This window comes from Globicephala melas, chromosome 11 (genome assembly GCF_963455315.2).
Source record: "Globicephala melas chromosome 11, mGloMel1.2, whole genome shotgun sequence".
Taxonomy (NCBI): Eukaryota; Metazoa; Chordata; class Mammalia; order Artiodactyla; family Delphinidae; genus Globicephala; species Globicephala melas.
In genome coordinates this window covers 72,692,347-72,714,547 of record NC_083324.2, presented here as the reverse complement: position 1 = coordinate 72,714,547, position 22,201 = coordinate 72,692,347, and the positions used below count along the sequence as shown (strand labels likewise).

General features: G+C 38.0%; 1 protein-coding gene across 12 annotated transcripts in view; it reads left to right on the top strand.

Moving 5' to 3' along the window:
• Positions 1-22,201, top strand: part of SUPT3H (SPT3 homolog, SAGA and STAGA complex component) — a 448,516-nt gene that overhangs the window by 401,366 nt on the left and 24,949 nt on the right. For 11 of the 12 annotated variants that reach the window (XR_009565771.1, XR_009565773.1, XR_009565769.1 and 8 more), the window contains one exon: positions 19,685-19,770. Coding sequence is in view for 5 of the 12 variants with exons in the window: in XM_030870554.2 (XP_030726414.1) it covers positions 19,685-19,726 (42 nt within the window). In the remaining 7 variants the exon portion in view is untranslated. Of the gene's footprint in view, positions 1-19,684; positions 21,041-22,201 lie in introns of those variants that run through there. The other variant, XM_030870552.2, reaches the window with a different exon arrangement.

The following is a 22,201-nucleotide window of genomic DNA, read 5'->3' as shown; positions in this document are numbered from 1 at the left end:
TGACGGGACCTGCCCATTCAATCGCTCCTACCACCACATGGACTAGACAGACAGAGAGAGACTCGTGTACAAAAGAGCTTTCCCTTCCCTTTCCTAAAACCTGGTTGAAATGATTCATTGAATTAATTTCAAAGTAAAGATTACACATCCTGAGGCTATGCTTTATAGAATGCCTGCTTACATTCCATCTGAGTTCTCCATGAATAGAATACATAAAGGTAGAATTCACGCAGCCCTTCCTAAAGAAATCAGGGTAAGAGTTCTTGAAATATAACAGCCACATTCTTTCAGAAGGATGTCTCTGATCTCAACTTTCACCAACAAGAATCTCAACTGATTTCTTAGTTCCCTGGTCCATGATTGGTGCTGAATTTTTCATAGGCCTTTTGAAGATCTATTTTTTAATTTTTCTGGTGACTAATAAAATATTTCAAAAGTAAGTATTTTTAATAGTAATAACTCTGTTAAAAGTGAAATTAAGAACATTGCTTTTTAACGTGCTAAATCTAAACCTTCTCAGTGTTTTTGAGAGACAGAATAACCAGTAAGCAGTAGACTCAAACAACAGTGGAATAGGGGTGATCTGAGCCAGTGCAGTATCCTAGTTACCGTGACCCGAATAGCCCAACTTTTAGGGTTAATTAGCATAATGCCCAATAACATGAGCACTGTCACTGCTGTAGAAATAATATATCTGATGTGGAGTGATTCCATACTTCAGGAGATTTAGTCATTTAATATGATACCTCTGTTCAAATTAATCTTTCACACTGGAGAACACACTTTGGTTATTTACGATACTTGCAGGTAAATTTTTTTAATGGCTAAGGCAGATTGTAAATGTCTGTGGCAAATTCCATTAAAACAACTCTGTTACAGAAATAGAGGTGTATAATATGTACAAAAATGTGTTCATAGTGCCTCAAGAACACTTAATTAGGGAAGGAGACACAAAGGCATGGAGGAGGCATGCCTGTCATTGTCAGTCAGTACACAGCAGTTTAGTTTTTTTATACTTTTTTAATTGACGTATAGTTGATTTACAGTGTTTTTCAGGTACACAGCAAAGTGATCCAGTTACATTCTTTTTCAGATTCTTTTCCGTTATAGATTATTAGAAGATATTGAATGTAGTTCCTGTACTGTACAATAAATCCTTGTTGTTTATCTATTTTATATTTAGTGGTGTGTATCTGTTAATCTCAGATTCCTAATTTAACTCTCCCCTCTTTCGCCTTTGTTAACCGTAAGTTTGTTTTCTATGTCTGTGAGTCTAGTTCTGTTTTGTAAATAAGTTCATTTGTATCATTTTTTTTAGGTTCCACATATAAGTGATATCATATGACAGTTGTCTTTCTCTGTCTGACTTACTTCACTTAGTATGATAATCTCTGGGTCCATCCATGTTGCTGCAAATGACATGATTTCATTCTTTTTTATGGCTGAGTAGTATTCCATTGTATATATGTGCCACATCTTCTTTATCCATTCATCTGTCAGTGGACCTTTAGGTTGCTTCCATGTCTTGGCTACTGTAAATAGTGCTGCTGTGAACATTGGGGTGCATGTATCTTTTCCATTAAAGTTTTCTCCTTTTCCAGATGTATACCCAGGAGTGGAATTTCTGGATCATACAGCAACTCTATTTTTAGTTTTTTGTTTTTTTTTTTTTTTTGCAGTATGTGGGCCTCTCACCACTGTGACCTCTCCCGTCACAGAGCACAGGCTCCGGACGTGCAGGCTCAGCCGCCACAGCTCACGGCCCCAGCTGCTCTGCAGCACGTGGGATCATCCCAGACCAGGGCACAAACCTGCACCCCCTGCATCGGCAGGCGGACTCCCAACCACTGTGCCACCAGGGAAGCCCTATTTTTAGTTTTTTAAGGAACCTCTATACTGTTCTTCATGGTGGCTACACCAATTTACATTCCCACCAACAGTGTAGGAGGATTTCCTTTTCTCCACACCCCTTCCAGCATTTATCATTTGTAGACTTTTTGATGATGGCCATTCTGACTGGTGTAAGTTTTGATTGTAGTTTTGATTTACATTTCTCTAATAATTAGCAGTGTTGAGCATCTTTTCATATGCCTGTTGACCATCTCTATGTCTTCTTTGGAAAAATATCTATTTAGATCTGCCCATTTTTTGACTGGGTTGTTTGTTTTTTTGATAATGAGCTGTATAAGCTGTTTGTGTATTTTGGAAATTAATCTCTTGTTGGTCACATCATTTCTCAAATATTTTCTCTCATTCCATAGGTTGTCTTTTTGTTTTGTGTATGGTTTCCTTTGCTGTGCAAAAGCTTTTAAGTTTAATTAGGTCCCATTTGTTTATTTTTTATTTTGTTTCCATTACTCTAGGAGATGAATCCAGAAAAATATGTTGCTGCAATTTATGTCAGAGTGTTTTGCCTTTATTTTCTTCTAGGAGTATCCAGTCTTACATTTAGGTCTTTAATCCATTTTGAGTTTGTTTCTGTATATGTTGTTAGAGAATGTTCTAATTTCATTCTTTCACATGTAGCTGTCCAGTTTTCCCAGCACCACTCACTGAAGAGACTGTCTTTTCTCCATTGCATATCCTTGCCTCCTTTGGCATAGCTTAATTGACCATACGTGCTTGGATTTATTTCTGGGCTTTCTATTCTGTTCCATTGATCTGTGTCTTTTTTTGTGCCAGTACCATACTGTTTTGATTATGGTATAGCTTTGTAGTATAGTCTGAAGTCAGGGAGCATGATTCCTCCAGCTCTGTTCTTTCTCAAGATTGTTTTGGCTATTCAGGGTCTTTTGTGTTTCCATACAAACTTTAAATTTTTAGTTCCTGTTCTGTGAAAAATGCCATTGGTAATTTGATAGGGATTGCATTGAATCTGTAGATTGCCTTGGGTGGTATGGTCATTTTAACAATATTTAGGTCCAATCCAAGAACACAGGATATCTTTCCATCTGTTTTGGTGGTCTTCAGTTTCTTTCATCAGTGTCTTATAGTTTTCAGAGTACAAGTCTTTTGACTCCTTAGGTAGGGTTATTCCTAGGTATTTTATCCTTTTTGGTGTGATAGTAAATGGGATTGTTTCCTTAATTTCTCTTTCTGATATTTTGTTGTTAGTGTATAGAAATGCAACAGATTTCTGTATATTAATTTTGTATCCTGCAACTTTACCGAATTCATTGGTGAGCTCTACTAGTTTTCTCTTGGTGTCTTTAGGATTTTCTCTGTATAGTATCATGTCATCTGCAAACAGTGACAGTTTTACTACTTCCTTTCCAATTTGGATTCCTTTTATTTCTTTTTCTTCTCTGATTGCTGTGGCTAAGACTTCCAAAACTATGTTGAATAAAAGTGGTGAGAGTGGGCATCCTTGTCTTGTTCCTGATCTTAGAGGGAATGCTTTCAGCTTTTCACTGTTCAGTATGATGTTAGCTGTGGGTTTGTCACATATGGCCTTTATTATGTTGAGGTATGTTCCCTGTATGCCCATTTTCTGGAGAGTTTTTATCATAAATGAATGTTGAACTTTATCAAAAGCTTTTCCTGCATCTATTGAGATGATCATATGGTTTTTATTCTTCAATTTGTTAATGTGATGAATCACACTGATTGATTTGCAGATACTGAAAAATCCTTGTATCCCTGGGATAAATCCCACTTGATCATGGTGTAATCATGTATTTTAATGTATTGTTGGATTCAGTTTGCTAGTAATTTATTGAGGTTTTCTGCATCTTATTATTTCTATTCTTAATTTGCTCTTTTTTTTTCTTGTTTCCTAATGTGGAAGCTTAAATGAATGACTTTAGATCTTTCTTATTTTCTAATATGTGCATTCAGTGCTTTAAATTTTCTTCTAGACATTGCTTTTGCTGCATGCCACAATGTTATGAGATGTTATGTTTTCAGTTTTACTTAGTTCAAAATATTTTAAAATTTCTCTTAAGATTGCTTCTTTGACCCATATGTTGTTTAGAAGTGTGTTGTTTAACTTACAAATACCTTGGGATTTTCCAGCTATCTTTCCAGTATTGATTTCTGGTTTAATTCCATTATGATCTGACATTGTATGATTTTCATTCTTTTAAATTTGTTAGGATATGCCTTATGCCCTCAAATGTGGTCTATTTTGATGAATGTCCCATGTGAGCTTGAGAAGAATTTATAATCTATGATTGTTCGATGAATAGTCTAAAGACATCCATTATGTCCACTTAATTGGTGATTTTGTAGAGTTCCATGTCTTTAGTGATTTTGTGCCTGCTGGACCTGTTTGTTTCTCAGAGGGGTGTTGAAGTCTCCAGCTACAATAGTGGGTTCATCTCTTCTCCTTGAAGTTCTGTCACTTCTTGCTTCATGTATTTTGATGCTGTATTGTTAGCCATATATCTGTTGAGGATTGTTACATCATCTTGGGAAATTGACCCCTTATCATTATGTGATGGCCTTCTGTCTCTGATATCTTTCTTGCTGTAAAGTTGGCTCTGTCTGAGTTTAATATAGCTACTCCAGCTTTCTTTTGATTAGTGTTAGCATGGCACATCTTTCTCCATTTGCTTTTAATCTATATGTGTCTTTATATTTAAAGTGGGTTTCTTTTTTTTTATAAAGCAGGTTCTTATTAGTTATCCATTTTATACATATTAGTGTATATATGTCAATCCCAATCTCCCAATTCATCACAGCACCACCACCACTACCCCCTCTGCTTTCCCCCCTTGGTGTCCATACATTTGTTCTCTGAATCTGTGTCTCAATTTCTGTCCTTCAAACAGATTCATCTGTACCATTTTTCTAGGTTCCACATATATGCGTTAATATATGATATTTGTTTTTCTCTTTCTGACTTACTTCACTCTCTATGAAAGTCTCTAGATTCATCCACATCTCTACAAATGACCCAATTGTGTTCCTTTTTGTGGCTGAGTAATATACCATTATATATATATATATATATATATATATATATATATATATATACACACCACATCTTCTTTATCCATTCTTCTGTCATTGGGCATTTAGGTTGCTTCCATGACCTAGCTATTGTAAATAGTGCTGCAGTGAACATTGGGGTGCATGTGTCTTTTTGAATTATGGTTTTCTCTGGGTATATGCCCAGTAGTGGGATTGCTGGGTCATCTGGTAATGCTATTTTTAGTTTTCTAAGGAACCTCCCTACTGTTCTCCATAGTGGCTGTATCAATTTACATTGACCTCTAATCAAAGTCCACTTTCCAGTAATACTTTACCACTTCACAGGTACTATTAGTACCTTATAAGAACAAAATAATATTGATTCCTTCCTCCTGTCCCTTCTATTGTTACTGCAATTCGTTTCACTTATACATAAATATACAGAAACATGGGTATATATGCAATGTAATTGAATACATTATTACTATTATTTTGAACAAACCATTATCTATTAGATCAATTAAGAATAAAAGTTTTTATTTTACCTTCACTTATTCCTCCTCCAGTGGTCTTCCTTTTTTTATGTACATCCAGGTTTCTGAACTATATCTAATGAACTTCCTTTAACATTTTCCTGCAAGCAGGGCTACTAGCAAAAAAAAAACTTCCCTCAATTTTTGTTTGTCTGAGAAAATCTTTATTTCTCCTTCACCTTTAAATGATTACATCACAGAGTACAGAATTCTGGGTTGGTGGATTTTTTCTCTCAGCACTTTAAATATTTCACGCCACTTTTTGCTTGCTTACATGGTTTCGGAGAAGTTAGGTGTGATTTTTGTCTTTGCTCCTTTATAGGTAAGGTGTTATTTTTCTCTGGCATCTTTTAATTTTTTTCATTTTTCTGTAGTTTGAATATGATATGCCTAGGTGTAGTTTGGATTTTGTATTTATTCTGTTTGGTGTTCTCGGAGCTCCCTGGATCTGTAGTTTGGTGTCTGACATTAATTTGGGAAAATTCTCAGATGTTGTTTTTTAAAATATTTCTTCTGTTCCTTTCTCTTTTTCTTCTTCTGGTATTCCCATTTTACATATGTTATACTATTTGTAGCTATCTTACAGTTTGGGGATATTTTATTCCATCTTTTCTGGTTTTTTTACTCTTTGCTTTTCAGTTTTGGAGGTTCCTAGAGAACAGTTCTTGGATATTCTGTTCTTTTTTTCCAGTCTTTTTGCTCTTTGCTTTTCAGTTTTGGAGGTTTATAGTGCAGTATCCTCAAGCTCAGAGTTTATTTCCTCAGCCATATCCAGTCTACTAACAAACCCAAAACCCATCAGAGGCATTCTTTATTTCTGTTACAGTGGTTTTTTATCGCTAGCATTTCTTTTTGATTTTTTCTTAAAATTTCCATCTCTTTGCTTACATTGCCCATCTGTTCTTGCATGCTGTTTACTGTATCCATTAGAGCCTTTAGCATCCTAATCATAGTTGTTATAAATTCCCAGTCTGTTAATTCCAACATACCTGTCATAAATGGGTCTGGTTCTGATGCTTGCTGTGTCTTTTCAAACTGTTTTTTGCCTTATAATATACCTTGTAATTTTGTCTTAATACCCAGACATGATATACTGGGTAAAAGGAACAACTATAAGTAGGTCTTTATTAATATGGTGGTAAGATGTGGGAGGAGGGGACGCATTCTATACAACTATGATTAGGTCTTAGTCTTTCAGTGAGCCTGTGCCTCTGAACTGTGACCTTCACAAGTGCTTCTTAGTGTCCCACCCACCAGCCTGTTAGTCAAGGTGGCTACAGTGGACTGAAGTTGGGTATTTGCCTTTTTCCAGGTCAGGTAGGCTCTTAGAAAACCTCTGCAGGTTAAGCTCTGGTTAAATAGTTTGTCCTGTAGGTAGACCTTGTTAAGAAGAACAGTATGCTTTGGTGTATTTCAAAATGCTTTTTACCCCTCTCCCTGCCCGAAGCATGAGGAGAGTTTTCTGTGATACTCACTTTGAGAACCTGGTAGAGCTCCAGGAGGTAAAACTCCGAAGAGTGTGGTCCCCTTCCCCATCCCCCATGATTGAGTCCCCCTGGACTTTTATCTCCCAGGTTTGTCCACACTACAAACCTAGCAGTTTGTCAGTTACAGTTCAGTTTTCCCTACCCCAGCACTGGTCCCCATAGAGGTTTTTGCTTACAGATTTGTGCTCCATTACGTTGTGACTCTCTGTATTTGCCTGTCTGTCTCTCTGATTTTAAGGGCATTGGTTTTCCCTGTCATTTCGCTTCCCCTTTGGATCTAAGAAGAATTTTTGATTTTTCTGTTTGTTCAACTTTTACTTGTTAGGACAGAGCGGCACCTTCCAAGCCTCTTACGTGCTACCTCAGAAACGAGAAGTCCTCCGGTTATTCTAATTTAATATAAGGAGTTTATATCAGGCTCTAAAGTAATGATTCAAAAGAACCGGTTGAATGTTTATATAACATGAGCATTTCTTGCCTGAATTTTGATAAACCCTTCAGTGGTAAATGATGTGGGTCGGTGTCTTGGATTTAATATTTGTTGTGACAAGCATAGCCTGTAGACTGGCATTTGGGAATAGGATAAGTCAGGCGCTCTCCCCTCTGGGTCTTACCTAGAACATTTTTCTGTCCTGCTACGCATTCCCCTCCCATCCCCAACTCGGGCCTCAGCTGAGTGTCTTTTCCTTCAAGAAGCCTCCTTGATCACCACCACCCACCTCAACTATCCCCTTATATGGTCCCATTACACTCTATTCTCACTTTGTAATTCCCATTACTTTTGTCATTTCTTATTCAGTATGTCTCCCCCACTAGACTGTTCAACATATGAAGGGTAGGAACCGCTTCTGTGATCACTGCTGTGATCACCACTGCACCTCACAGCCTATATTATTAAATGAATGAATGAATGACAGTAGCTTCATACAGAAATACACCTTCTCAGGTGGCTACCTCAGTGATTGATATTAACTACTGTGTCCTGATAGTTCTGTGTCATAATTTTATTATTCACTGTCTTCCAAAAATTCTTAAATACCTTAATTATAATTTATTTACTCTTCTAAATTGGTGTCTTGACCATGGGTAAACAGCTGTTGCTATTCGTGTTCTTATTCTCATGTTGTATTTTTTGACGTGGCAAAGGCCATTGAGGCAGTATTTTCTTTTAATTTTTATTGTATCATTGTTGACAACTTTGAAAATAGGAAATACAATTGAGTAACATTGCCACCCAACCACGATTGTTAAAAAATTATTTTATACTACTATAAACTTTTCAGTAACAGAATATTGGAACTTAAAATGTTTAGATGCCACAAAACAATTTAACAGTGTTGTTTTAGATGACTTGGATTTTTTTTTTCTGGCAAACAATGCAGTTGGCTCCATAGATGCAGAAGTTTTTACTCTTGGCAGAAAAGAGTAATGAGAAGCCCAGAAATGCTCCCATTGGGAGCTGTGAACTAACATCAGAGTAACCCTTTGCTTTGCTGCATTGCTTATGATTGAATTATTAAGGTCACTAATTTATTTTTCTTAACAATTGCTGCTGACGGTTATCTGGTGAAATGATAAGTGTGTGGTCTAAACCTAATTTTTCAAAGCTGAGAATACCCCAGCTCCTGCTCTCATGGTGAACACATGTTAGCATTTCTCGTTGTCCGGAGGGAACTAAGGTACTTGCAAGTCAAATGCATTCATTCGTTAGATGTTTGTTTATTGAGCACCTACTTAGGTGCTGTGCATTGGGTTGCACCCTGGACATACAGAGATAAATAAAATAGCAACTTCCTGGGGCTTCCCTGGTGGCGCAGTGGTTGAGAGTCTGCCTGCCGATGCAGGGGACACGGGTTCATGCCCCGGTCTGGGAAGATCCCACATGCCGCGGAGTGGCTGGGCCCGTGAGCCATGGCCGCTGAGCCTGCGCGTCCAGAGCCTGTGCTCCGCAACGGGAGAGGCCACAACAGTGAGGGGCCCGCATACCGCAAAAAAATAATAATAATAATAGCAACTTTCTGCCTTCTGGAGAGCTTTGGGTCAAACAAGAAAAATGAGAATTAACTGTTGTTATACTAAACTGCCCCCCCCAAAAATGGAGATTTTGATTACTAACTCCTGCCAGTTTGGCACTGTTTATACATATACTTATATGTGCTTGCAGCTTGGAACAGTTCGGACATCTGTGTTGTTTACAGTATAGGTAGCTGAAGAAAAGTTTAATATTATTGCCATTAAATTATTATTACCACAGATGTATTTAAGTGCATACAATATCATGGAAAGAATAGTTTAAACATAGAAATGGCACACTTTTAGGTAGACTCATGTAAAGTTGCTAAAAATGACATTCACAAAAACCTTTTCTCTAAAATGCAATGCTATTTGTATCAACCACATAATTATTTTTCTCAGCAACAACAAGAAATTAATACATCTCTCATATAATTTGATTGCAATGACTTGGGCAATTAGAAATGGTAATTTTTAATAATTAAATTTTCATTTAGAGATGTTTATATTCAGAATCCTGAAATAACTTATAAGAAGAATATGATACAGACTTAGAGAAAAGCATGCATAAAATGACACGTTCCTCAAGATTTATAGGCTCCAGTTACTTGGAATAGAACGGGAGTTAATGCTATGTCTTTTTCCTATTCTGCCAGCCAGAGAAGACCTCTTATTAAAGGGCAGGGCTCCCTCCACTGTCTTAAATCAAGGCTCTGCTGTCTGACAAGCTGCCCTCCATGATTTTCACTGGATATTTATAACATGCGGAAGTACACAAAAAAGGAAAATGTTTAATGAAGAGCTTTGCATGTTACAATGCTATACATCATATGGTTCAATTTAGATTCTCTGAAATATCAGAGTTAGAATGAAATTATCAAAAAGGGGAAAGTCACGTGGCATTGGTACAAACAAGATGTGCCTATTTGTATTTATGTTTGCTAATGAATTTCAGCCATGATCCCCACTTTGATTTTAAGAGTCTCAGACCACCATTCGGTTTTATTCATTGTAATTAAATCTCTTGCCCACACGCAGACACAAGGGCAGCAAGAAAAGGGGGCATATTTTATCTTTTCAAAAGCTATTACGTAGCTTTGATATGAAGCTCCAGAGGTCCAAAGATTTATAGTATTAAAGCAAAACAGTATGTCTCTCAGGGCACTGTCACCTCCTTCAGCAAATGGAGGAGCCGAGGGAGGGCTTGGACTCTGAATCCAGTGACCCCACAGAGGGCAGGGCTGAATTTGTGCTTACGGGAGCAGTGGAATTTGAGGCAACTTGGTGTAGTCTCCGATGTTGCTACCGAAAGAGAGGTAGAAAAAGGCCAGATAAAAGCACAGCTGGTTTCACGTAACTTGGGAGTGAGTTGGGGCAGAGAGGAGGGCTAATTCATCTGCCTTGTGGAACAGCATTTATACGTGAGATGCAGAGATGTACATACCTTCCCAACCCCAGCCAACCGAGTGTTCCAACAAATAGAACACTTAGGCTAACTTAATTAGTAAGGACTAGGGAAAGACTGTTGCTTTCGGTTACTCTCCAACCTCCCTCACCTTTTCCTTCCAGCAAAGCCAAGCCAGTAGCTGTAGAACCTCTGCCCTCTGTGCCCTCTTCATCCCTGTGGAGTGGAAAAGAGCTTTTGGGAAACCACCAGGCCCTTGGTAACCAGGGCGGCTCCTGTGGCCCACAAATCATCCAAAATGCAGAGTCTACCCTACACTTAGTTAATTGGGAGTTAACGGTAGTTTGGGACAGGGTGAATGTATGCTCCAAATCTTTTCCTTGTCCTTCTTCTACTGGATTTAACCCAAATTCGGCAACTCCAGACAGACCTAGGCAGGCCACATTATTTGCTTGGCCCTGAAGCAGACACTGAGCACAGCCTTAGTAAGACTTCAGCATGAACAAATGGTACGTCGTTCCCTTGAAGCTTCTAAAGGTGCATACTTTTGCCACAGAACCTTTCAGCCAAGTTTATCTTAATTAGTTTGCTGTTTCATCCATTTATCAAAATTATAATTTGGGGCACTCAGGGATATTAGGTGATTCTCTAAGGGAGAGCTAATCATATAGCAGAAGAGGCAGAAGTAGAACTAAAAGCTCATGATCGCTGCCTTGTTCTAACTATTCAGCTGTCCTGTTTTGGACATCATGAAGTCCCTCCCTTCGCCCAGTCTCTTCACTTTTGTTCTGCTCCCAAGGGTACTTTATCTGGAAAAATGATTTTTTTCCCCTACATCTGTTTTCCCCATTAAGGTCAGAGAAGCTGAACACACAGCTTTGGGCAGAATGAGAACCATCCTGGGTTCTCTCCACATGACCATGGATGTGTCTCTCTTTCTCCCTGGGCAATGGTTTTTTCATTTGTTAAATTAGGAATTGGGCTAGAGGAGTTCACAAAGATACTTTCCAATTCCGAAATTTTATTGTTCCTTGATTTTAGATGTAAGCAAAAGGTTTGTTCAACTTGGTTTAGTAGGCTCAATTTCCAAATCCCTTTGTCATTATGGAATTGAACGCGGCGTGGCGGTCTGAAGGACCGTGCTGCCCAACAGCAGCATCCCAGCATCTGGGAAGGAGAAAAACAATGGCTAGTGTACAGATGACCCACAAGTAAGAAACGTGAGAGGTAACAGGTAACCCGTCTGCTGTCTGCGTAAAAGGCACGGTCCAAAAACCTAATTTCTGTTTCTTCTGTATTAAATTAAATGGTAAGATTAGGATTCCATTATGAAATATTGTTCACTGTATAATCATGACAGACTCTGAGAGGGTTCCATTTATTGATCAAACCATGTTGGGATCCTGTTAATGGTGTACTCACCTATTCCACCACCATTCCCAGCCCTCACCTGCATCCAGGTCACTGGGATTGCTTCTCAAACATTCCAAACTCGAACTCCACTCAGACCAATTGACTTTAAAGAAGTGAAGCCAGAGGATCTGTTATTTTTGTAAAGCGCCCCAAGTTATTTGGGTGCACAGTGTTTTTTATTATACACTATTCTTTAAATTAGTCTGGAAAATAAGCGCCAGCTGAGAGTGCCTCCAAACTGAAGATGACTTAGATTCAGGTCCCGTCTTTGCACTCTGAAGGATTGTGCCAGACTAATCTAGTTCATTTTAACTACTTCAAGTGATCTTTAGCAAGAATTGAGTTTATGAGGACTAGGAGAATATGTATATCTATAGTAATCAGGATGGAAGAAATTAGGTCAGATTTCAGGGGTTTTTTTGTTTTCTTTTGTTTAATGTAAGACAGTGTGGTATAATAAAAAGAGTACCGGCCCTGGGTTTTGAATCATAAATCTACTCATCACCCACTAGACATGTCACTTTAAAAAGGAGAATAACAAGACCTTTTTTTTTTTTTTGCTAGTCGTGGTAAGGCTAAATTAGATATGGACATGAAAGTATTGTACTTCATAAACCATTTTTTTAAAATTGTAGTATTTTTTAATATTTGCCCCCCGCTTTAAGAAATATACAATCTCATGCCCTTTTAAATGTTATTCGAAATTAAATATTATGATTAAAAGGAAAAGAGAAAACAAAAAGGCTGTCTTATTTTTTCTCTTTCCCACCCTTGAAAATGACCTCTCAATGCATTTTACTTGTGGTGGTTAAACCATTAGCATTAAATTGGAAGCTTTAGTGACTGCAGGGACTGTGTTACTTATCCTTGTGTCCTTTGCACCTCCAAGCACAAGTGCTAGTGCAAGCAAGCACCACCAAGCACCAAGCTGGAACTCTAAATAAAGAGTTGCTAAAATCCAATTCTGCAAATTTATAGGAATTCAGACAACAGAACCAAAATCTTCTGTCTTAGGCCTTTGAGGAATGAAGTATTTGTAAGTGAATTTGAGGCCTGCTATAATGAAATTTTCCCCCTTTTTTTCCAGCTTTATTGAGGGATAATTGAAATATATAAGGTTATATAATATATAAGGTTTGGTTTATTTAAAATCTTCCGTTTTTAAAAAAATTTTTATTGGCGTATAGTTGATTTACAATGTGGTGTTAGTTTCAGGTGTACAGCAAAGTGGTTCAGTTATACATATACATATATCCACTCTTTTTTTTTTAAGATTCTTTTCCCATATAGGTCATTACAGAGTATTGAGTGTTACCTGTGCTAGACAGCATGTTCTTATTAGTTATCTATTTTAGTAGTAGTGTGTATATGTGTGTGTATACGCCAGTCCCAGTCTCCCAATCTATCCCTCCCTCTGCTTATCCCCTGGTAACCATAAGTTTGTTTTCTACATCCATGACTCTATTTCTGTTTTGTAAATAAGTTCATTTGTACCCTTTTCTTTTAGATTCCACATATAAGCGATATCATATGGTATTTGTCTTTCTGTGTCTGACTTACTTCACTCAGTATATAATCGCTAGGTCCATCCATGTTGCTGCAAATGGCATTATTTTCTTCTTTTTTCTGGCTGAGCAATCTTCCATTCTATATATGTGCCACATCCTCTTTATCCATTCCTCTGTTGATGGACATTTAGGCTGCTTCCATGTCCTGGCTATCGTAAATAGTGCTGCAGTGAACACTGGGGTGCATGTATCTTTTTGAATCATGGTTTTCTCAGGGTATATGCCCAGGAGCAGGATTGCTGGATCATATGGTAATTCTATTTTTAGTTTTTTAAGGAACCTTCATACTGTTCTCCATAGTGGCTGTACCAATTTACATTCCCACCAACAGTGTAGGAGGGTTCCCTTTTCTCCACACCCTCTCCAGCATTTATTGTTTATAGATTTTTTTGGTGATGGTTATTCTGACCAGTGTGAGGTGATACCACATTGTAGTTTTATTTTGCATTTCTCTAATAATTATTGATGTTGAGCATCTTTTCATGTGCTTTTCGGCTATGTGCATGTCTTCTTTGGAGAAATGTCTATTTAGATCTTCTGCCCATTTTTTGATCGGATTGTTTGGGGTTTTCTTTATATTGAGCTGCATGAGCTGTTTTGTATATTTTGGAGATTAATCCCTTGTCAGTTGTTCCATTTGCAAATATTTTCTCCCATTCTGAGGGTTGTCTTTTTGTTTTGTTCATGGTTTCCTTTGCTGTGCAAAAGCTTTTAAGTTTAATTAGGTCCCATTTGTTTATTTTTCTTTTTATTTTCATTACTCTAAGAGGTGGATCAAAAAGGATCTTGCTGTGATGTATGTCACAGAGTGTTCTGCCTATGTTTTCCTCTAAGAGTTTTATAGTGTCCAGCCTTACAATTAGGTCTTTAATCCATTTTGAGTTTATTTTTGTGTATGGTGTTAGGGAGTGTTCTAATTTCATTCTTTTACATGTAGCTGTCCAGTTTTCCCAGCACCACTTATTGAAGAGACTGTCTTTTCACCATTGTATATTCTTGCCTCCTTTGTCATAGGTTAGGTGACCATAGGTGCGTAAAATCTTCGTTTTTTCTTAACGTAGGCATTTATCACTATAAACTTGCCTCTTAGAACTGCTTTTGCTGTATCCTTTTGTTTCATCTTGAAGAACTCCAGTTAGCATTTCTTGTAAGGCAGGTCTAGTGGTGATAAATTCCCTCAGCTTCTGTTTGTCTGGGAAAGTCTTTATCTCTACACAGGAACTACTTTCCTGGGTGAAGTGTTCTTGATTGGCAGGTTTTTTTCTTTGAACACTTTGAATATATCATCCCTTTCTCTCCTGGCCTGCAAGGTTCCTTCTGAGAAATCTGCTGAAAACCTTATCTGGGTTTGCTTGTATGTGATGACTCTTTTTAAACTCTTGCTGCTTTCAAAATTCTCTTTTTGTCAGTGATTTTTAAGAGTTTGACTGTAATATGTCTCAGCGAATAGCTCTTTGGGCTAAATCTATACGGGAATTCCTGAGCTTCATGTTTCTGGATGGTCATATCTCTCCCCAGATATCAGAACTTATTTCTTCACATGAGTTTTCTGACCCTTTCTCGCTCTTCTACTTCTAGGACTCCCATAAATCAAATACATTCATCCCTCAGTATCTGTGGGGGATTAGTTCCAGGACCCGCCATGGATACCAAAATTTGCAGATGTTCAAGTCTCTTATACAAAATGACATAGTTTTTGCATGTGACCTCTGTAAATCCTCCCATATATATTTTAAATCATCTCTAGTTTACATATAATAACTAAATCAATGTAAATGCTATGCAAATAGTTGTAAATACAATGTAAATGCTATGTAAATAGTTGCCAGCTCACAGCAAATTCAAGTTTTGCTTTTTGGAACTTTCTGGAATTTTTTTTCCAAGTATTTTTGGTTGGTTGAATCTGCAGGGGTGGAATCAGTAGATACAGAGGGCTGACTGCATTATTTCACTTAATGGTGTCCCCTAATTTTACACAGACTTTTTTCACCCTTTTTTCATTCTTATTTCTTTTCTCCTCTTAATGGATAATATCAAGAAATCTGTCTTCAAGTTTGCACATTCTTTCTTCTGCTTGATTCTGTTTTTGAAGCTCTCTCTTGCATTTTAGTTCCAAAATTTTTGTTTAGTTCTTTTTTATGACTTCTGTCTCTTTGCTGAATTCCTCATTTTGTTCATGCATTGTTTTCTTGAGTTCATTGAGTTGTCTGTCAGTTATCTTAATCTCACTGTGCTTTCTTAAAATAATTATTTTGAATTCTTTTCCAGGTAACTCACAGATATCCATTTCTTTATGGTTAGTTACTGGAAAATTATTGAGTTCCTTTGGTGGTGATACGTTTCCTTGCTTTTCCACGTTTCCAGTAGCTTTGCACATTTGAGGGAGCAGTCAACTCTTCCAGCCTTTTCAGACTGACTCTGGAGGGGAAAGACTTTCACCTGAAGGTGTCTGTGAGGGCTCTGGCAGGGTGGGGTTCAGCAGCTCTGATTCTGGGGAAAGCACAGTGGCATAATCTCTGTGCAGCTCCATCAGCTGAGGTCAACTTGGGCCAAGACTGCAGGGGCCCAGACTGCAGAGGTCCTGCAAGTGGCAGTGATACCTAGGGCTGTTGGGGTCCCCGATGGCAGAGGCTGCTGCTGGGGTCTTTCTTTTTTGCCTGTGAAAGGAAGTTCTAGCCAAGGGGATCCATTTTGATACAAGGTTTAGTGAGCTGGCACTCAGTGGCAGTGGAGCCGGGGTTCTAGGATCAGGCACGTGTGGAACTACCTTGGTCGTGGGGCACAGGTGCACTTGCAGTGATGGTAGTGCCAGTGTCTGAGGTGCAGGCATGTGCATATCTTCCAAGGACCCAGGGTCTGAGTTCTTGGGGCTTACCACAGTGATTTGGGCCCCAGGGTGGGGAGAACAGCAGTGGCACAAGCTGGGGGGTGACAGGGTACAGTAGTGGCTTGAGCTCAGGGTGCAGCAACAGTACATCCTGGGGATGGTGGGTCAAAGTCCTAACTCTGGTCCTAACAGCTCAGCCTCAGTGATGCCAAAATTAATCAGGAAATGTGGTAGTAAGAATAAAATACAGGTCTGAACTGAGGGGCGTGGTTTTATCTATAATTGAAGCCTTACTAATTAGGCTAATGGCATAAATAACACATATATAATTATATTCAAACTGCAGGATATGTTTTATAGCATATTTATCTTCTTTTGCTTAAGATAAATATTAACCTTTTGCTTTTTAATATTAATTTTCATTCCTTAAAATGTGTAATTTATGATGCACCATAAAAAAGCAGAAGTAAACCAGTTTGGGATTTAAATGTTTTCTCTAGCTTGTTCATTGTCCATATGATTTTTTTAAGCCATATTTTTAAAGTACACCCTTAATTAGTTAATTTCCCCACCAGTGCCCAGTGCAGCAAATAGAATCTATGTCTGTTTATCCAGGTAGATTGAGATTCCAGTAAAAGGTCATAATTTTGAACTGAATGAATAAAAGAATGTCAAAAATGGGGAGCTAGCTTGATACTCAATTAAAAAAAAAAGCCTAAGAACTACAATTGGCCCTTTAAAATATATATATATATATCATCTTTGCTGGTAACTTTGAGAGATGCTAAAATATCTGAGCTGTTCAATGCATTTACATAGGAGCCAACAGTAGTTGAGAACAGAGCTCTATTAAGTAAGAAGTAAAGCTTAAGTGGTATATAGCAGTAAGAGCTGGTTTGGGGGGGGCGAGGTCTGTGTTATTGATTAATTTATACTTTTCAGTAGTTGGGGAGGTCCTGGCTTTTGCCGGTCAAGGTCTGGGTTTTACTAACTAGGGGTGTCTGTGAATCGTTCATAGGCTCTGACAGTAGAGAGTGAGTTGAATACAGAATGTTTCATGAGAACGTGGCCTCTGGAAGGCCCTCACACCAAGCAATGTTTAAATTTAGTTTCAGCATTCGCAACACAAATAGAGAGAAATTCACAGTTGACACAAAGATGAGTTGTCTTCATCCATCTTCCTTTCAAGTTGCTTACTCTGGAAGGGATGCCAAATTTGGGACATTCCCATAATTACCCTACACAGACAGACAACATACATCCTTTATACATAAAAAGGAAAAAGCAGTGACTCAGGGTGGAGGACCCTAGGGGATTGGTTTGCTGAAATTGCTCTTCACTAATTACACATGCTCGTTTGTTTCTTCTTTACTTTAGAATTAGAAGAACTTATTCCAGAAATCTGGGTCAGCTCTAAACTTTGGTTTTCTCATTAAACTTGGCTACTTGAGTGTCTATGTTATTAAATAAGCCCGTCATCTTTTACTTGTTTGCAAACAATGGTAATCAGTTATCTGTGAAGGTGACTAGATTTTTGAAAAGTGACCTTTTCAATACTGGAGCAAACCATTTCATATCGCCCACCCTGGAAAGATTTAATGTGGTAATTTCTCAGGTGAGTTCAGCCAGGACTCAGTCTTCTCCCGAGCCAAGACTGCTGTTTCAAGGAAGGCTCACCTCAGCCATTTACCTTTAAGAGGAACCCAGCTTTATTCCTAGGTCCATTTATCTCCATGTAAACCATCCCTGTGCTTTCAATATTATGTTATGTTAAAGGTTGTCACTGTGGTTGTAAACTGTAAAATATCAAGGTTAAGAAGCTGAAAGTATTACTTTGGCGTGAGCCTCTCGAAGGCGGCTGTGGTGGAAGGGGCTGTTTCAAGGCCTGAGGCTCCCCTGCCTGTAGTTGTGGGAAGACACCTTATCCGTTCCTGCAACTTATTTGTGGCTCTCCAAGGAGCTCACTTAACCACTGTTCTCCGGTGCACGATCTTAGGAGCTAGAGCTGGAATTTTCTAGCCTTTGTTAGAATGTTTGCTTCAATCTGAAAGTGCCCTGTGGCACAAAGAGTCCAATGGTGAGGTGGAGCTCCCAGAGATCCCTGAGAAAGGAAACTTGGAATCTGCCACTGTTTTCTCATCCTTGCTATGCTGATCTGGAGTGAACTGTGTAACAGCATAACCCACCGATGAAATTTCAGCCAGGGCGCCAAAGCCTGACAACCATAGTAAATCCTGTGTAAGCAGGAGATTTGAAGGGAAGGGTTTTGAAGTTAATTGAATTTTATGATTAACAGAAAGTTATCTGGAAAACCATTTTTGTTTCACCTCATAGTGGTAGAAGTCTTTCTAAAAAGCTTGGGTCCACTTTCCTTTTTTTTTTTTTTTTTTTTGTATAATTAAAAATAATCATGTTTTTAGAATAAAACTCTCAGCACCTTCATAACATTATCTTAACCATAAAAGCTTATTCTGTATTTCCTATAATATGGCTACTGAAGGTAAATTTATTGGACCGAAAGTTTACAGACTCCAGAACAGCCCAGAGTTACTAGCTTAAAGGAAAAAAAGATCCCTGATATGAGATTTTGTCATTTTTTCCATTTTTCTGAAAACGGATTATAGAAAAATTCCATTTAATTGAGGGTTATGAATTCTCTGAACGTTGCTGTTCCTAGTTTAAATAATGAAAACTATGGTGGCGAAAAGGGGTGTTTTATTCCTAAATCCCGGATTTTAATTCTGCTTCACTCTGGGTCTCATTGTGAGAATCAGGACGAGTCACAGAGGCCCTGTATGGCCCAACTCTTCCGACTCTGAAATGCAGAATATATCTCTTGGGGTGAGAAATCACACCATTTTACTTTCTTTACTGGAATATATTGCATTATTGCAATTAGTATCTATTTTCCCATTTTTCTTTTATGGGAGTATTTTTAGCCCATCATGAATATCCATTTATACATCTATATGTACATGAATGTATATAAAATTATGTAAGATTCAGGTTTTCTGTAATGTCTGTAATGTACAGAACTGCTTAGAGATCACCATATTTGGGGGGGGGGGCTCTGTTAGTATCTGTTCCCATAGCTTTTCGCTGAGACTGTAAATTAGGCCTGGGAAGGATATAATGAGTCAGTAATTTACAGACTATTAAGAGACTTAGTTAGAAGTGATTCTTGGGCATGTCCAATAGAGAGCACATGTTTATAAAGGACAAACAGATTCAACACAACATGTCTCTGGCCTAACCAAGCCCAATCAATTAACAAAATGGGATGTCTTATTTTAGGTATCTCCCACTCCCCCAAAATAGAATCACTAACCACTTGTTAACCACACTGACTTTTTAACAAAGTGGCTGCTAGAGCTTTGCCACCAGAAATGTTCAGATTAAGCACCCTATTAGATTGCAGCCAGCAGAGTCTACAAAACAGGAAGAAAGTTCTGTTTGCTCTTTTGCTTCCTTTCCTGGTTTGACTTCATGTGATAATTCACTGCAGATTTCTTTTTCTTTGACAGAGTGCCTACCGCAGGAATGGGATGGCTTTTCTGGCCTGCTGATGTGACTGTGACTGAGACAACAGGAAAGGCAGTGTTATATTAAGGTGATTTCTGTTCCCCTCCTTGGGCAAAATAAAAGACAAGTTTACCTTCTCCGCATCCTTGGGAGTGGGTTGGTTTGTTGTGACTATCAACTGGCTGACTCCAGCCCTTTTCCAGCCCCCTCAACGCTTAGTCTTGTTTACTAGATGGGCCATTTAGCCAATTAATGGCAGGATGTTTGGGATGGTGTGTAGGTGGACAAGAATGCACATCACACAGTTTTGAGATTTTAATTTGGAATAGATTTACTGCTCTCAGCTCACATAACTTACAAGCAGTGACTTTTTTTTTCTCAGTGTTTAGTCTATGTTTTATTTGATGCATTTTGTAATCCAGGTTTAGGACAAAGGAAACAAAATTAAAAGAACAGTCAGTTTTCCCCTTGTACTGTCCCACCAACTCTACCTTCTGACATTTGATGTCTAGATCTACATGTATTTTACAGACAAATGTCCATCTTATAAACTCACACTAAGCAAAGACCTAATTGGCCTGATGAACTAACTGTCTGTTCCCATCTTCTCTTCCCTTCACCCCACGTGTAGTATATGTGTCACTTTCATGGCCTCTTCCCAACTTCCTGAGTATCTACCTATCGTGTGTTTTTCCCCTCGTAGGCCCTCTTCCCCATCTTCATTTTTCTCCCTCCCCTGTCCCTCCGATCCCCAGGCCCAGCCCTCACACACACGCTGTACCCATTTAGAAGCAAAGCGTTTAGAATCAATGGATGGGGAGCCAAGTGATCTGCTTTCTCCCTCCAAAGCACTAACACCTAGACTGAAATGTGGGCTGGGCAGTTTCTTGCTGGTAGCAGCTGAGTTAACCTTCTGGCATCTGTACTTTCTCCAGTAAACGAGGAACTGTAACGAAGCGAACCAAAATATAGCAGTTATATACAGTTCTTGATTGAACTTGAATTGCAAAGGAGGAAGTTGTTTCTTTAATTCTTTAGGAGTTTTGTATAATTTTACTTTTATCATGGTTGCTACACACACTGAGATAGCCTTTGTAAAGAATTAATAAAAACAGAAATGAGAAGCATGCAAGGTTTTCCTCCTGTGACCAAATCGTAGTGAGGCTCAGTTAGTGTGATTGTGCCATATTTTCACATTTGTTAACTATCACTTACCTGTTCTGTTAGTCCTTCTGGAAAAAATCTTCATGTCAAGAACGAAAAAACGCAGATATATAATATCAAAAAATTGCCAAAGGGTTTTGATGTTCCATCTGCGCTTGGTGAAATGTATGATTAAACTTTTCTTTTTATCATCATTCTTATTTTTCTTGGCATCCCTAATCATGGAAAATTACAAGCTTGCAGTAAACATCCTAACTTGTAAAACGACAGCATTTATTGTATTTGGTTTCTATGCCAGGCTTATAGATGTGTAAAATTTTCAGGAGCCGATTTTTCACATCGAAATTCCTCCTCTCCCACATTATACATTTTAAAGTATGCACAAGGCAGAAAATATAGGGTTTAGATTTTTTTCCCTTCATTTTATTCTACCTGATCTCCTTATAGTCCCAGAGAAGGAAGACTCAACGTACATTTCTCTCAGAAATATGACAGGTCTGTGTTTTTGTTGGTCTGGCGTATGTTTGTCTATCTTGAACAGTCTGACAGGTAATTATTTATAAAATCTGGTTTTGCCCAGTAAGTCCATATAATAACCTTTCACTTTTCATCATAAGCCAGTGAGCTGAATTTAGAATAAAACAAGGTCATTTATGTCTGTCCCGAACCAGCCTAGATGTCCCCGTAATGGCTCAATATTAATATTTGTAATTCTTTTTTTTTTTCTTTTCTATACTTAGGTTCTTTTTCTGACTCTTTCCACAACACTAAATTTGAAGTGAAATAAAATTTCCTTAAGCAGTGAGTATAGGGAGAAAAAAAATTTATAAAGGGAAAGTTTCAGAAAATGTGACTTAAATAAATTTCTTTAAAGATTAAATTGTTATGTAGAATCATAAACCGTCAGAGTGGAAGATGGTCTTAAAGATCATTGGAAACCAAAAAAAAAAAAAAAAAAAAAGATCATTGGAAACAACCACTCATTTTACAGATGGAAAATGATGGCCTGGAGAGGGAAACTGACTTTACCAACGTCACTCAGCAATGCTATGACAGACCAGAGACCAGACCATGGTCCCTAATTATCAGTCTGTCTAGTCTTATACTCCACCATACTGGGTTTGCATTAGATATTACCAAGACACGTCAGGGTTTTATGGCATGTTTATCTTAGACAATAACCTAGATTTATTTTTTAAATGATTCTAATTATGGACACATCCTGAAGCATAAGCGTTATATTAAAATCTTCTTCAGAGGGACTGTGATGTTAATTAAATAATGTGTTATATGCCAGTTATACATCAATTTTAAAAAAGAGGTCTGTAAGCAGGGGAGAGAGGAATTAACATACT